This window comes from Amblyomma mixtum, chromosome 2 (assembly GCF_055824585.1).
Source record: "Amblyomma mixtum isolate Tamu chromosome 2, ASM5582458v1, whole genome shotgun sequence".
NCBI lineage: Eukaryota > Metazoa > Arthropoda > Arachnida > Ixodida > Ixodidae > Amblyomma > Amblyomma mixtum.
In genome coordinates this window covers 308,376,285-308,393,440 of record NC_143013.1, presented here as the reverse complement: position 1 = coordinate 308,393,440, position 17,156 = coordinate 308,376,285, and the positions used below count along the sequence as shown (strand labels likewise).

General features: G+C 45.9%; 1 protein-coding gene across 1 annotated transcript in view; it reads left to right on the top strand.

Moving 5' to 3' along the window:
* LOC149364889 (neprilysin-1-like) overlaps window positions 1-16,696 on the top strand; it is a 75,191-nt gene extending 58,495 nt beyond the window's left edge. Inside the window, exons 11-21 of the mRNA XM_089570215.1 lie at window positions 1,552-1,774; window positions 3,275-3,373; window positions 4,020-4,097; window positions 4,265-4,368; window positions 6,826-6,936; window positions 7,681-7,748; window positions 9,599-9,729; window positions 10,208-10,273; window positions 13,209-13,304; window positions 14,175-14,251; window positions 15,796-16,696. Of these exons, the coding sequence (XP_089426341.1) occupies window positions 1,552-1,774; window positions 3,275-3,373; window positions 4,020-4,097; window positions 4,265-4,368; window positions 6,826-6,936; window positions 7,681-7,748; window positions 9,599-9,729; window positions 10,208-10,273; window positions 13,209-13,304; window positions 14,175-14,251; window positions 15,796-15,895 (1,153 nt within the window). The 3' untranslated portion in view covers window positions 15,896-16,696. The remainder of the gene's footprint in view (window positions 1-1,551; window positions 1,775-3,274; window positions 3,374-4,019; window positions 4,098-4,264; window positions 4,369-6,825; window positions 6,937-7,680; window positions 7,749-9,598; window positions 9,730-10,207; window positions 10,274-13,208; window positions 13,305-14,174; window positions 14,252-15,795) is intronic.
* The last annotated feature ends 460 nt before the right edge of the window (window positions 16,697-17,156 follow it).

The following is a 17,156-nucleotide window of genomic DNA, read 5'->3' as shown; positions in this document are numbered from 1 at the left end:
AAAAACAAACACCCCCAATCCTGCACTTAAATACTTTGCGCTTGAGCACATTCATAGTTGCTACAATGCGCACCATCACATCTACACTGATGGCTCTGTCACGTCCTTGTCATCTGCGATCGGCGTCTGGATTCCGTCGACATGCACCACAATTTCAGCGATACTCAGTCACCGCACCTCGACTACTGCTACCGAGCTGGCTGCTCTGCGTGTTGCATTTACTTACATCCTACAACAACCGCCAACAGCGTGGGTTGCCTTCAGTGACTCTCGCGCTGCACTACAGGCGATAAATTCACCAGGAAGCCTTCAAGAGCAGATCGTCGATGACTTAAATAGGTTACACACCGAGGCCTGTGAGTTACGTCATCGCGTTGTGCTTCAGTGGTTACCCGCTCACTGTGGCCTCGCAGGCAATGATCGTGCTGACGGTGCAGCAAGATCGGCGCATGGCGACACCTCCTTGGTTCTACCGATACCCTTTTCCCGTAGTGATGGCGCAAGACTTCTCGCTACTAAAGCCTGGCAAACGCAACGCTCTTTGTGGTGTGATCCGCGGCGTCAATACAGACCCCTCTTTCGCATTGACCCCGTTTGTGAATTCCGCATGCCCCGGAATTTAAATAGACGTGACTGTAATTGCCTGCACCGAATTCGTCTGGACGTTGCCTTTTCTAAATTCTATCTTCATAAAATTGGTGTATCAAGTAGCCCTCTGTGCCCGACATGTGGTGTACGCGAAGATATTGAACACTTGATTTGCCACTGCCAAATCTTTAATACTCATCGCAAGGCACTGTTAGGTGCTTTAGGACTTCGTCAGGACGACCCCGTGCTCCTGGAGCATGTCCTTGGACCCTGGACTGATGTAACTTCGGCTGAGCGAGGGACAAAAGCTCTCTTAGTTTTTCTAAGGGACACGGGTTTAGTGAACATACTTTGATAATCATTGTATGTGTGAGAGTGCGTGAGTGTTGAGTATGTTTGATGTCACTTTTTTTTTTTTCACCCTCTTCTTTCATCCTCACCTGGAGTAGCATGCCAGGCCTATAACCAGGCAGACCTCTCCATTATCCATTAAAGCCTCTTTCCTTCCTTCCTTCCTCAAAGCATATAGACAGCGATGCTCCTAGCGGGTAGTCCACGTGCCTTTACTGCCCTCCGAACACTGCAAATACTCTATTTTACCAAACCATGTTTCAGAGGTGATGCACAGTTTCGTTAGCTAACCAAAAAACGAACTAACGAAGCTACTAGAGCACTTTGATTGGTGAGCTCTGAATCTGTCGTTTCGCTTGCTTCACTGATTGCCTATCGCACGTACGCCGCTCAGCCTCGAACCGTACTCCCGTGGGGAGCTACTGGAGTAAAATAACTCCCGTAGGTATTTACTGTGTGGGGAATAAAAGAACTCCTGTGGGGAGCTACTGGAGTAAAATAACTTCCGTAGGTGCTTTATTTCGTGGGGAATAAAAGAACTCCCGCGGGGAGTTTCGGGCATAGTCCGGAGCAAGACGGAGTGAAGTGGGGAGACGTGTTGCTGCTGCGCAGGACGCTGCACAACTTCGCCGTGTGGCGCCTGGTGAACTACCTGCTCTCCTACCTGGACGGCGAGTACGCGCACAAGCGCAACGCCTTCCGCAAGGTGATGCTGGGCGTGTCGGCTGACAAGGTACGCTGGAACCACTGCGTCGAGCTGGCCAACAAGAAGATGGGCATGGCTGTTGGCGCGCTCTTCATACGCGACAACTTCGACCCGCACAGCAAGGAGACCGTACGGCCAATCCTCTTGCCTTTCTTTTGTGATTTATTTATTTCTTGTTCAGAGCTGGGCTCGCGAAAAATTTCACTCCGCCATTGTGTGGCAAAACTGACAAGTGTACGGTGAACAGGGGCCTCTTGACAAAGTTAAGTTTAGAATAACATCACGGAAACTTTGAGTTGCATTCGAGAAATTTTTCCTTTTTCAGGAAATTCATTGGATAAAATTTGGCGGAAAGGAAATGTTTATGGAGTTTCAGGAAATTTTAGGAAGTGGCATTGTCTCACTTTCTCTAAATTGACGGAGTTTCATAGCTGTTGCAAAGAAGAAAAAAAACATGCCACAAATACGAAATTTTTGCCGAATTGAGAAAATTTTGAGTTACGGCACGGAATGTCATTACTGAGAAAAAAATCATTTAGAACCCATCAAAATCACAGTGGCGAATTTTTTTTTTGAAATACATTAGGAATGCATCAGGACAGTCACCCCAAAATTATTACACATGCAAATGACTGTGACATAAAAGATAATTTAAATTTTGAGATACACTGGTTAGGCTTTATCTTGAAGGATACTTTCGTGCCTTAGGTCGTCTTACTAACGCCTTGATACAGGTCTGGTTGGCCACCGCGTTTGGCCAGCTGACAAGTGCCTGGCAGTCACAGCCCGACCTTGATCACGAGCTGCTTTGTAGATTCGCCAAACGCGAGATTCCTTTAAAATTATCGTATCTGCAGATACCTTCCATTTAACAACGTTTACCCGATGAATATAACATAGCCTCTGTATGTGCGCTTTATTCCTTTCGGAGGTCCCAGCTTTAGTTCCTACTACTAAGATGATCTTCCCGACACTCGCATCTATCTGCAACCACCAATCATTCCAAGACCAGCTGCACAAACATTTTCTTTAATGACATTGGGTTTTGTTATAGTTTGTTCTGTCCCATAAGTTCTTTTTCTCCTCGTTGCTAATGTATTATGTTTTGGTTTCTTGTGCAGTTTCATCAATTCTCATTTTTATTATGGCTACTGCTTTTCCTTAAGATGTGTATTGGGCACTTGCGATGCATTCGTACTGTTTTTTTACTTTTTGTTGCTCGTGGCGATGTATGTCCTGTAGCTACGATTTGCCCTGTGTAATTCCAATTTTTTTTCATTTTTTGCCTTGTGTTGCGCGTTGTATTTAACTAGTTGTTCCTATCGCATTTAATCCGTCATTTTGCCCCCCTTACCCAATGCCCTTCCGGGCCCTGTAAGTTATTTTAAATAAATAAATAAATAAATAAATAAATAAATAAATAAATAAATAAATAAATAAATAAATAAATAAATAAAATAAATAAATAAATAAATAAATAAATAAATAAATAAATAAATAAATAAATAAATAAATAAATAAATAAATAAATAAATTACATTGAATAACTCAGTTCATCCAGACCTGACTAAATTCCCAGTTCGTTGAGCGCAGTTTGAGAGAAGAATTACCTGTCTTCCTGTTCTACAGGCACTGGAGATGATCCACAACATCCGCGAGGCCTTCAACGAGCTGCTCAAGGAGAACGACTGGATGGACACCGAGACACGCAAAGTGGCCGAAGAGAAGGTGCGTCACACGTCTATCGATTGCCGAACATAGCGGTCTACATGTATTTCTTGCTACGAAAAACGAAGTGCCGCACGCGTATTTTTCAAAGTTTGCATTGCAGCATGATGGCCATCACTTGGACTAACTACTGCAAACAGAAATTAACTTTCCAGGCGACATTTGTCATCAATCAAACTTCACTAGAACGGGAATTCTTGTCATCAACTAAGGCATTTAAGAAATGTATATAAACATATTTGGAAGAGAATTTTGTATAGTTTCGTGGCCTATACTCGCTATAATATGTTTTTGACAAGTGGCTTTGTTTACGTGTAAACGTCCTGTGGCATAAAATTTGTCACTGATGCGTGTGCATTACTGTCTTCTCTCTAACCGGTATATATACTGCTACTTTATTTGTATTTTCTGATTGAAGTATCAGGTGATGTATTCAATTCATGCTTGTTTGTGCCATATTGTTGTTATATTATTTGTTGTCATTGCTTGTCCTATATAGGCGCTAAAGGTGTGTGCTGCCGCCTGTATCAGGGAGCTAAGGCCTAGTCAGGCCTACTACCTTTTGGTTTGGCTTCCCCTTTCATTTTGAAATAAATAAACACCACACCAAACTATAGGATCTACGCCTTCGTTCCTGTCTGCCCAGGCCAACGCCATGAACGAGAGGATTGGCTATCCGGACCTTCTCACCAATCCGTACGAGTTGTCCAAGGAATACGACTCGGTGAGCCGTCTTTATCAGCGAATGCCAGTCGCTTCCAAGGCTTTCCCGAGGAGACAGAGAGCATTATTGATTAGGATAACTTCGCTGATTGTTTTATGAGATCGATGAGGAATATATATTTACGAGCTGCCAGCGATCGATGACGTCATCTCCGCGCTCTCTCGCAGCTGGTGGTGCACGAGGACCTGTACCTGGACAACGTGTTCAACATCCTGCAGTTCGAGGCCACCCGCAACCAGCTCAAGCTGCGACAACCCGTCAACAAGGAGAAGTGAGCACGGCGTAGTTGCGCGCAGCGATGTCTCAAGCTGCGCTTGGAGCCAGGCGCATATCACACAAGTCCAGTTTGCAAGCCGAACCCCAACAGCTCGCCTTCCAGGCTCTCGCTGTTGCGCCTAACGTGCTTTCAATATTGAAGTGAGATGAAAGCTTTCTCACTGAAAAAAAAAAATTCATACAAAAAGCTTGAATCGACAGCCTGCAGTGTTATAACCGGTTCAACACAAAACCCGGCATTAGGGCAACCGTGTAAGTTAAAGACCAACATTTGAAAAAAATTCAAACAGATAATAACGCAATAATTGTTTCCTAATTTGATTAGACAATAAAAATGACTTCTGAGTCAGGTTAAAATTTCTGGCAAGCTTTAGTTTTATTGGCACTGCATTCCAGGCCTCCGTTCCATTGGCCCGCCACCGTATGTAATTTATATTCTTTAATGAACGACATGACCTAGAATTTCTCCTCACAGTAAATAATCTATAGCCTCCCTCATCGTCGATGGGAGGTGTAAGCATAAAATTCATCGCGGAAGGAAATGTGTTGCCCATTCCAATGCTGGCAGAGGGTATCGGCCACGTCCCTTGGCTGCTGGACATACCATCGCATTCGCCCGCTTCCGTTCTTTAAGCTGGGCAACGCACTCTGCCTCACTGGCAGGCTTCGCGGCTTGAGGAGCCGCCGCGTTCAGCCGGTTCATTTTTTAGAGCTGGGCATCGCGATAGGGTCACTCGCTTATTTCACTGCTTGATTTGACATCGCACTCGACCACTGAACGTGTCTTAGAGACACGTTAGGCCGCCTTGGCCACCTTCTCTGCTTTGCGTGCGGCCGCATATATTATGCTGCCGTTACCGACGACACAGTCGAGCCTTTCTGTCTTTTGGCTCATCCGGCTCCTCTTCATGGCCCCGGCTGCAGCACTAATAACAACGAGCATTTGGCAGCGCAGAACGAACGAGTCAAGTCGCGAACAGGAAACAGTTTACAGCACATCGTGTGAGATGTTGCGGCCATTACCGAGTGGTGGTCAGAGTCGCCGCTAAACGAAGCTTAGATCCACTGATGCCGCGCTGGTTCGAATCCCGTCGAAGCTGTATATTAAATTTGTCTTCTGCTGGATGATATTTGGACGGAAACTTTCGAAACGTTTCAAAAAGGTTCGGCCTCAAATTCGGCTTCAGGTTATGGCCGATGTTCGCCAGCATTTTGCTGAGAGTAGGAGCGGAAAGCATTTCGTGCTCAAAACGTAAAATATATACAAATTTGGGAAAGCAAGCTTTTCTGCGTAGCAGTAATTCGTGTGGAGAAGCGTACTAGCACGCTTTCAGGAAGGCGAATGTGCATTACGCACAGTTTTCTTCTGTTTTCATCCATTGCAAGGCAACCAACCGGAACACCCGCTAACACCCATTCCTTCCCTCTTCCTCTTCTCTCTTTTAACCCAACCCTAACAGCCATACTTAATACCATCTTATGCGCTACTTGCAGGAAAGGACAAACTGTCGACAGGAATAAATGATTAATTTATCTTCATGACTATAGAGACAAATGAGCATTTTGTCTTCGTTTATTACGCTGCGATGAAACTTAACTGTTTTTATTCTTCGCTGAGGTATTGAGATGCATTTCAGTAAATCTTTGCAAAGAAGCTACTCCTTGAGGCAAGACCCTGCTTTGTTAGAATATGCTTTCCAGGGAAGATCGTTAAAAAAATTTTGCACATCCCTAAAATGACTCGCTCTTCCACCTAAAACGCGTACAGCGTTAGTCGCAAGTCTTCAGGTTAAGGGGCAGTTATTCAGCTGCGTAGTCTTTCACTCAACATAACCTTTAGATTCCTATTTCAGGTGGGTGTCACCTTATGCTTCATATGTGACACCGCTGGAATGAATTGAGCAGCGAGCTAAGCTTAGAGTTTCGCAGCGTAAAGTTTTCCGCTCTTCGGCACTAGAGCTTGAGCATTCCATAGGCACGGCAAAACTTTTTATTAAGCCTCTGGGCAAGGTATTTATACCTAACCCATCGCCGCCTCTGTCCAAGATGAGGGAAAGTACGCCTTAGGCCCAGAAATGGCGTCTACCAAGCGAACAATGAATGTCTTCACCACGAACGGGCGAGCTGGTATCGAGGCGCATTCACAGCGCGCTCAGAACGCCCTAAACCAGCTTAAAGAAAAAAATACTGGTTGCTCTTAGAGCATACGTTGCTTTTGGAATGACGCCGTGCGCCCACAACAATGCGCGGTGCATTAGAGCACAATAGGCAAGGGGACCTTTCTTAGTAAAGGGTAACGGTAACGTACTCTCGTTTTTTTAGCATGTCACAGAAAGCGTGACGCGCGAAGCCTACCTTGCCTGCATGGTAATGCACTGGGGTGCTTCGTTCTCCAACTACTGTTCATTCCAGGCACGCGTACTAAGACTGGGTTCTCTTTCTGCGCGCGCAGATGGACGACCGAACCTGCAGTGGTGAACGCCTTTTACAATCCGAACAAGAACGACATCGTATTCCCCGCCGGCATTCTGCAGCCGCTATTCTACAGCCACCATTTTCCGAAGTGAGCCGCCTGTCTTGTTCTTCTCTTCTTTGCCATAGAGCACTCCATAACGTCGGCAAGTACAGGGAACAAGTATAGAGCTTTGGGGAAGGCGAAGCGTGGCAACGGATAAATGGTCGCTGTCGCTGCGTTTCGCTGATATGGACGTCAAGCATTTATTCAGAGTCAACAATCCCCAAACTTTTGCTTACACTTCACAAAGCCGAAAATCCGCAAACGTTAGACCATGGGCACAGTGAGGACCGATTTAGCGAGAAGCTTGAAGTTAGCACCATTGCGATGATTCTTACGAATGCTGTTCGCGAACAAGCAACATTTCCTTCTACGGCACACGACGATAAAAGTGAAAGTAATCATCACTGCGAAGTTGTTGGGTGGGCTTCGAGGTCTCCGCAGCTATGGAAGTGTTTTTTTTTTTTTTTTTTTAGGTAAGATGTTTAAAAAATTGCTTCGCGTAGTTCACAGTCATTTACTGTTGTCCCCGATTGTACATGCATTTTGTTCGTTTTGCGATATATCTGCTTTTTCTGCTGTTTCAATTTCTAAATCGCACATTGCTGTAAACTGCACGGGGGTCTGCGGCCTCATCGGACTTTACCGCCTTTTGCCACGGTTTCCTCTTTCTTTGAACACAGAAATCAACCTCAGCTTCAACTTCGAATGCCAGCAGCAGTGAAAGAGCTGTAGATTTCTCTTTCGTTTTTTTTTTCTTGCCCTCTTCCTCCTCCTTCATGTGTGCCGCAGGTCCCTCAACTACGGAGGCATAGGAGTCGTCATAGGGCACGAAATCACCCACGGCTTTGACGATAAAGGTAACAGACACACCTCCATGCCTACACGTTCTGCCAGAGGTTTTGACCATGCGCTGCTGGACAATTTAGATCAAATTCTTGTGCTCCAGGCCGGATTGTTCGCCACAGTGCCGTACCGACTCGCACAAGTGTTCCGTTTTTTTTTTATTAATTAAATACGCTGCACGAAGAAGTATGCGTTAAACGTTGATACTGACAGAAGCAAAAGTTTCCATTTAGGCCCTTTTGTTTGCATTTTTTTAATGAATTGCTTCAATTTCCCAACTTTTAAAATGATGAATTTTTGTTTTCTGCATCTCAGCAGTGAAGCAATAGAAGAAGATATAAAAAAAATCTCCAAGTTACGGCTGTTAGACAGTTTAAAATAGGCAACATCAGCGTCTTAATTCTGCACGCATGTCATACCACTATAGGTTACAGGTTTTAAAGTTAAATAAAATGTAATGAAGACCTTATTGCCGCGGAACAGTTTTACTTACTACGTAATTTAAAAAGTCAAATACCTCTACGTTAAGCTCGCTAACACTCGTAGTTAATATAGGTTCCCAAGAAAAATGCCCACAAAGGGTACAATGAATAAATAAGCTGGTATGAAGTGTAGAGGGTAAATTGGTAAATTGGTTTTTGAGGAAAGAAAATGGGCGGTATCTGTCTCACATATCTCGGCGGACACCTGAACCGCACCGTAAGGGAAGGAGGCAAGTGGGAGTGAAAGAAGAAAGAGATGAAGGGGTGCCGTAGTGGAGGTCTCCGAAATATATTCGACCACCTGGGGATCTTTAGCGAGGGAGATTCTGCTTTAAACCATATATATTTCTCGAGCTCAGTATTTCGGGGATTCCGCTCAACTCGCAGTTTAAGAATATTTCATGGGCACTAAGTTTCGTGAAGTATACGAGGCAGCACTCTAGTTTCTGGCGTCTTTCCTGAAACGGCTACATGGGTCACGCTTCATGACGCCCCCCTCTCGCTCAACCCACGTAGGCAAAGAAATCATAGGGACACCACTTTACTTTTATGCCTTGACAATTCGACAGGATTAGAAGCCATTGATCTCTTTACCGGATGTGACGTCTTTTCGGGTCTGGTGACGTCACTAACCTCCAACCAATGATAATTACCCACTCTGGCGACGTTACTTCCCCCCAGCCAATGGGAATTATCCGGTCTGGTGACGTCAGTTCTCTCCAACCAATGGGCGAATTTTATGAACGATGACACTTATTTTTCGCGATAAGGCTTTTAATGCCATAGCATTAAGACAGAAACAAAACACGCTGACTGCTGTTGGGCCCCAAGGAGAACATTTTGGGCAATATTTAACTAGAACGCGGACCGCATTCCGCAGCCTTAGCCAGACAAACATCCCTTCCAAAGCTATACATGGTGACTTCGGGGCTCGTCGCGGGAATCTAGATGTTTCACGAAGAGGAAAGAGGCTTGACATAAAGAAGCAAAGGAACCGAAAACGAGCAAACTCTGCCGACGGGTTAGGAAGATTAGCTCTTAAACACTTCACTTTCACGGGATTGGGGAGATGGGGGTAGAGATGCCTCCGCACTTTCCAGTTCAAGTTGAATGCAGGATCAATGTGCTGGTCTCAGAGATTCTTTTGCCGAATAGCAAAAAGATGTTTTGCCAGATTTATTCGCGGGACCTATTTTTCGCCACCTTTGCGCGATTCTCGAAAAGCGCAAGAATTTAAGTTGTCAATAGCATTCGCAAAGAAATAGAGGGATGTTGGGCGGAGTTAAGATCATCTGGGTCACTTCCCTAGAGTGTACAAGCGCACTGCGACCCTATGTTCGCACCTTAATAAGTGTTCGCTCACCTGCACCACCCGGGCGCAGGCCGGCAGTTCGACAAGGACGGCAACCTGCAGCCCTGGTGGAACAACAAGACGGTGCAGACGTTTCGCGAGAGGGCCCAGTGCATGGTCGACCAGTACTCCAGCTACGTCCTCGAAGACGTCAACCTGAACGTGAGCGCACCCAGGCCCGTTCGCACGGTTTCCTTTCCTGCGTTGGTAGCTCTAGAAAACGAGTCCGGTGCACACAGGACTTGTGGAGCCTTCACCTGAAACACTGAAAAACCACAATGTTTACTAACTATAAAGTCGTCAGAAAAGGTTTAAGCGATGTGTATTCTCGGGAACAGTGTACTGTAGCGATTCCTCGAGGCCATGTCGCTTAGTCACGTTGCTGTATACCGGCGAACGGAGCGCGTACGTCCCCTCAGGCTTGCAGGCATTTCATCATGAGATTGGATTGCATTATAACGCCCAAATAATTTTTATTTTAACACACCCGCGTCCCGTAAACTTTTGCTGGTGACTGTACACGCTCGAATGTCAAGCGAAGGGGCACAGGATTAGCAGGAGGAACAAAATAAACCATAACATCGAGCAAAAGACAGGACACTAAATTATGTAATAAAAATGACCTGTCACTGCATCGCAGATCAACGGCAAGATGACACAGGGTGAGAACATCGCTGACAACGGAGGGCTCAAGCAGGCATACAGGGTGAGTAACTTCATTTTTTTTTTCTTGTCAGCGATAGCTGCTAAGGGCATGCTTTCCGGCTTCGCGGCTTCAGCGTAACGCGGAGCCACACAGATTTCTCAGCACGCAGTGGTGTCACGCATGTTGTCACCACAACGAGCCATAGTGGTTTATCCGCATGCAGGGACGTCCCGCATGGCCTATATGCAACATACAGTGGCAACGCACCACGCTGTGTGTTCCGAAAGCAGTGACAACATAGTGACGTTACGCGCGATCTGCCAAAGAAGAAGACAAATAATAACGAATAAACGATACTACCGTATATTCACCATTGTACACAGCCATAGCTGAATCTCACGTTACACAGTGGTAACCGTTCAGTCAGTGTTTTGCTTTCTAAGCTTATGTATAGCCTGACTTCACCTTCGATTTTGGATGCAATCCAACTAAGGAGTATTCCCAGCAAAGTGGAGTGCAAAGAGGTTTGCGGTGTAGGGGGGTAAGTGCCCTTTAACATGAGGAAGGCAAGAATAGAAAAACAATAGGCGCAACACATAATTCTGTCACGGAATTTACTGCGGGCATTTTCCAAGAAGCCAAATGAGCATTTAGTAAGGTTTCTGGGGGAAACCAATGCCACAAAGATACGAAAAAAAAGAAAGTTCAAGGTACGCCGCCTCTTCCAAGCGCAGGGTAAGGCACTTAATGTAATTTCAATGCAAGTGCCTGCGGTGGTGCAGTGGTTAGGGCTCTCGGCTCCAGAGCCCGAGGACACGGGGATCAATCCCATCCACGGCGGCCTCGTTTCGATGGAGACGAAAAGAAAATGTCAGTGCACAGCACACTGACATCCCAATCCAGGTCAAAATTATTCCCTAGTCCTCCACTACATATCCTCTTTCTCTCTTCTTCCTTCATTCCTTTCCCTCAGGGCGCGGTTGAGGTGTCCACAAAGAAGCCAGACAGTTACTGCGTCTTTGCTTTCTTCAAAACCAATATTCCTTTTCATTTTCTTCACCATACTCGGGCAGCATACACTGCTGTCCGTACACCGGGGGTGTTTCAACACGTTTACGCTGTACTCATTCTGCCGAACTGCAGTTTTTAAGTTAGAGACTGGTGGCTCGTTTTAGACAATGCGAATACTATTTTCAGACGAAGATGATGATAGAACCCTCGAAGAGACGCGCATACAGATACTCAAGACGTTGTTTCAGATTTGGTCAACTAGACTCAGAAAAACCATGATGACAAGGCGGTAGTCTTTGGACGCAATCCATGAACAGAAACATTGGTCCCTTGTAAATAATAAACGTTTCTGGAGATCACAAAAGCGTGCACCCGAAAGAACAAAGCCAATGGAGTTCAAAGCAATCCACTGAAAGTTCTGTCTGCATTAGAATGTTCGTACATGCACTCACATAAGAACATAGAAGACATCGATACTGACTTCGCACGAACTGCTCAAACACGTGCCTGGACACGGCAGCTGTTGCACAAGACTCCCGGCGAAGGCGATCCAAACTTAGCGCCACTGCTGATATCTTGTGTCTTTCCCAATTTTTATCGGTCTGCACGCAATTTTTTTGCGTAAAGTAGGTGTCTCAAAGAGTTCATAAAATTCATAACAGCGTCTTGCATGACGCGGGGCTTCACGTATACCAAGAACCATCAAACCAACTCTCTTAATATAAAAACAAAAAATAGGGTAACGTGGTGCCCGAATTGCCGCCTCCCACGTCCCCTGAGTCCTTCCTGCACTGGCGAGGGTGGATGCTTCACTTTCAGTGCAACCCGCGGAATAAAAACATTCTCCACCTTGATCTTCTTCCTCCCTTCACCGCTATGTGAGGCTCACGGTAATGAGCTGCAAGGCCCACAGACCCAAGTGGGAGGGCGTTACACTAGCTTTTCCATGAAGCACAGTGTCTCACTGCCTATCTTTGTCAGGTGTTTTTCCCTTCTTGTTTTCGCTTTTTTTTTTCATATACTTTCCTTCCTACTTTCTTTGTGCACCAATTGTGTTTGGCTTCACATACTATAGTCATCTTCTCTTGTTTACTCTACCCCTCGTGTCTTCTCTTTACTCCTTGCCTTTCTTCTCGGGCCTTCTTTTGTTATTTTGTTTTCGCCTGGTTTTGGGTGGTATTGCGTTTTTACACATAACCTGTCGTTTCTGGAGCTTTATTTTATTCTTTTTTGTTTTTGTGGCACCTGCCTCCTGGCTTTCTCTTCTGAAATGAGTCAACTTGTGCACGTCCCCCACTTTGCCCTTTCACTCAAAGCACACCATGATGCCTCTTTTCATCTTCTAATTGATGTTTGATTTGAAATAACATTTTGGGCTCTGTGTTTTTTAGCTCCTGTTCATTTATTTTGATTGGTTTAAGCCTGATATGTCTATGCCCGGACAGGCAATCCCTCACTCTTTTTTTCAGTCTTTTCTTCCGGCTTTTCCCTACCAGAGGGACTCCGAAATGAGGAAATGAGAAATAAACCATGATGTCCAGTTTGTGTCCTGTCTATGCTTCCATACCCTGCTTTACAGCAACAGCTGTTAAGAACACGTTTACCTTTTCAGCGCCGTCGTTGTCGGCGTTGTAACACACCAGGAGAATCGATCTCGGAATGGGATGACGTCACGATGAAGTCGTGACAACTCCCCACGCTGATAGGTCATAATGGAATGACATCACATATGACGATATGACAACACGCCGCGCTGGCTGGTCACGCAAAAGCAGCAAAAGGCGCTACTTAGAGTTACTAGACGCTCCAGCTGGCATCAGCGTTTCCCACTATGCCAGCCGTCGCTGAAATTCAAATGTTCCGAGGGCAAATTTTTTTCCTCGTCAACACTGGAAACCTGGGGATCAGTGCAAAACAGCATTGTGCCCCAAGTCAACCCCGTCGAAGGTGTAGTACATTCGTCGCCCTTTTCCACCCTCCGCAGGCGTACAAGAAGTGGGTCAAGCACCACGGCGAAGAGCCCCTGCTTCCAGGCATCAACCTCACCCATGACCAACTCTTCTTCCTCAACTACGCCCAGGTACACAGTTCGCTTCCTATGTACGCCTCGCAGCTTTGGTGGCGCTGCGGAACAACGTGCTGACAAGATGCATACAACAAAAAACGTCCGTTCACCACTGGAGTGGCCAGTGCATGGTTGTCTGTCGCTCATCGCTCCTTGCTGATAACGCGGAATCAAATTATACACGCTCAGCATGAGAAGAGACCATTGGGATATCGCAACAGGGTGTTGTACCTCCGCCGCATGCTAAATTCAATGGAACGACTTCATTCATTGTCTTTCTGCTGCACTGCCCGGCAAAAAGCACGACCAAAGCATTCCGCATCGGGTCCTCTGCAGTATTTTTTAATGCGTTGGCAATAGAACGCCCATTTTCCCAAAAAACTGAGCCTCGGTGGAAAGGAAGCGAAGTGGAGAGAGGAAAATACCCCTCTCTGTTTGCAGGTAAGAGGAGGGAGGGAAAGGGAATGTGGATAAAATGCGGACGAGATGGATGACGAGGGGCAACTGTGGTCGCCAATCAGAGTCGAGAGGTTGGGATAGTGGAGAGCGTTACGCTGCGATTGCTTGATTGGATCACGCTACCTTCAAAGGGGGGGAGGGGGGGGGGACCCTAATACTTTGCCGCACGAATAACATTGACCGTTCTTTTTCGCTACAATAAATACCGAAAGAAAACTTACACGTGTGCTTTCGTGTTCACTGCTGCATGCAATCTTTTTCTTTACTGTCTTTTATTATTTCGAGGTTAGGCTTCAACGTTATTGTGTTTGATCTTTGCTCATTATCGCTGTACAATTTCCTTCGCTTCGTCCATTCGCCATCTTAGTTGCATGTCGACTGCGTAGAACAAGCGACTTCCTCATGCCGGTCCTCCTTTCTCTGCAGATATGGTGCGGCTCGATGAGACCAGAGGAAGCCCTGAATAAGATCAGGACGTCAGTCCACAGCCCCGGAACTATCAGGTTGAACCAGTGTTCTCACAACGCTTATATAGGTCACTCCGAGCAATGAGAAAACCTTTTCCCTACTCTTAATTTTTTTTTCAAGAACTTCAATTTCAAATTCACTTCATTTCTGGTAGAAAGCAAGTATACATCATGACCAAGAAAGTTTAAAAGAGGAATATACCAAGGAAGACGAGGCAAAAGGTGTTTCATCTACGCCTGACAAGGCCTCGCCTCCTGGCAAGAAACATTGCACTCTCTATGCTACAAAAGCCGTTGAAAAAATACATTGCACCTTTCATTACGTGCAGAAAAATTACTTATTTCATCTTTTTCAGTATAAACTCACTGCTCTCATGAAACTCGCATGCGCGTGTTTCATTTATAAAAATGAAGTGGCTTGCTTATTCCTGCTTCATTTAGTGCAGTACAACGAGAACAGTGCGGAGGGTATCTTGCGTCTTCCGTCTAAACTATCAGTAAAAAAGATGCCACTGATTGTTTTGAAACCTTAACCTCGGCTTGAACTCGGATTAAGTGACTAACTGTGTTGCATTCAGCGTGGGCTCTGTTAAGCTTTCTCTCCCCACCCTTTCACTCCGCTCATCGCTCGCGTAGCTGTTTTTTTTTTTTCGATGATTTTCACTCCTTCCTACTTGAGCGCTCACTCGCACAATTCACAGTTTCGGTGCACAGTTCGTACTCTCTCTCTCTACCGTTGGTATGACGTGACTGTGATATCATCGCCAACTCGTTGTTCAACAGGCAGGAAGTCAAAAGTACGCTTCTCCATGAAGCAGCATGTTTGGTGGCGTTGGGTTAACGTCTTATCGCTCAGGCAAGCCTTAGGGAAAAAGCATGCCTCGTCCCATTCGTCAAGCGTGCACTGACTTTCGGTCTGCCGATATGGCAGGGTTTGCATTCTAAAGAATTCAATTGCTTACAATTGCAAAGAATTACAATTGCTTTTAACTGTTTGCATTCTAAAGAATGCAAACAGTTAAAAGCAATTGTAAATTTAATTAAATTTATTGTCTGATTAGGTTTTAAGCAACTGGTTGTTCAAGCTCCTGATTGGAACACGTGGTTTCACGTGTATCAGGGGGAAAAAAGTTTAAACCTTGGCTTCTGGACCGTAAGCCTTCTGGTAGAGTATTATAATGACTTAATGTTGTTGTTGTGTTGTTGTTAGTGGCTATTTATTATTAATAAAAAAATGGAAGGAAAAGATGTTGCTGGCCGCGGCATCTGCCATCGAAACCTGAAGCACCTTCGGCGGCTAGCGGGAATAAAAGGACAGGAAGAGGGAAAGAAAGGGGGGAGCGATAGTAAGAAAGGATAGGCTAGGGTGGTGATATGCACTATGTACAAATACAGGATACTGAAATAGAAATGCATCATCATCATCAGACTGACTACGCCCACTGCAGGGAAAAGGCCTCTCCCATGTCTCTTCAATTAGCCCTGTCCTTCGCCAGTTGCGAATGCATGTGGGAGACTTAATGGAACCTTTCGAAATTTCTCATTTATCCCTCTGTTCCCCTCTGCCTCGGTTTTCTCAGGGTGCTGGGCCCGCTTTCCAACTCTTACGACTTCTCGCGAGCCTACAACTGCCCCAACATGAGCCGCATGAACCCTGCCAAGAAGTGCTCCGTCTGGTGAGAGGCCAGCAGAGCGCTGCGCGCGGGTCGCGACTCAACGAGGGAGGACAGTGGCGCACACCTACCCCCAGAGAATCCGCCCCAACACCACGGGCGGAACTGTGAATAGCACTCACCGGCCGACGTTGACGTCACGCTGACGGCGTGCCAGTGCGTCGTAAGGCGGAGCTAGTGCCAAGCTCTAGTGACCGAGTGTGACGACGCGGTTGCAGTGACTTCCGCAAGACGATCAACCAGTGCCAAAGTACGAAACTAGCGCCGTGTGTGTGCATACCGAAAGGTCAACCGGTAAACCTCGACGTCAAATCAACGAGAACTCTGCCTTTGCTTCGCAAACTTTGTGCCGGGGTTGTGACAAGCACTGGCTGTGCAGAGCCGATGCAGTGGTGTCGTCGGCCATTGTGCGCTTCCGCCATCTTGCTGCTCAGGGCTGCAACGTCACACCTTAAAAAAAAAAAAAAAAGAAGAGCTAATGCGTTGACACGCATTTTTGTTTACGTACACCTCATAACCCTGTTTAACGTGAGCTCCTTCGCGAGCATGAAAACTGCTGGCGGCGTTGTTGTTAAGAAGCGAAAAAAAAAATGTTTTTACTGATGCGTCTTTCGAAGCATGTTAAATGTGCGGTAACAAGAACGTAGTCAGAGCAGCGCTCTTCTGACTGCTCCAAGGCGTCGCCCTTTGACCTGTTTCGCTATTTCCCTTTTCCTCTCTCACTTTGCCTGTATGCCTTCCTGGTCAAACGCGAAAATGTGTGTAATCGTCCTGCCAGCACAACGGTCAGCATTCGTGCGGAACGACTATCTGGGACGAGCTGTTTTTCATTCAATAAAGACTCTTTGTCTCAAAAACATTTAAGCGTTTACGTCGTGAAAGGAAGAAGCGCTACTCGGCTGCCTCACTTGAGGGTGTACAGTATAAATATAGCGAATTTCGCTATACAGGGCTTTGCGAGACTGCGTAGTTGGCGCAAGAGTAGGTCAGCGGTGCGCATGAGCATAATTTTATTGCGCAGGCTGCGCACAGTTGTAATTAATGCCGAGAATACATGCTGTTCCACCTTAAAGTTTGCTTAGCCCAAAATTAATCACACAAGTTCTTTTTCAAGACGGAATATTTATCAGATTGCAGAACTGTGTCGCATAGGTCGTGTACTTCTCATACTGAGAAGCGTCGAAATGTACCATCACCACCATCATCATCACGATAAGTATATCACTCTTCTATACTTCTTTTGCACACGTCTACAGCACGCGTAGACA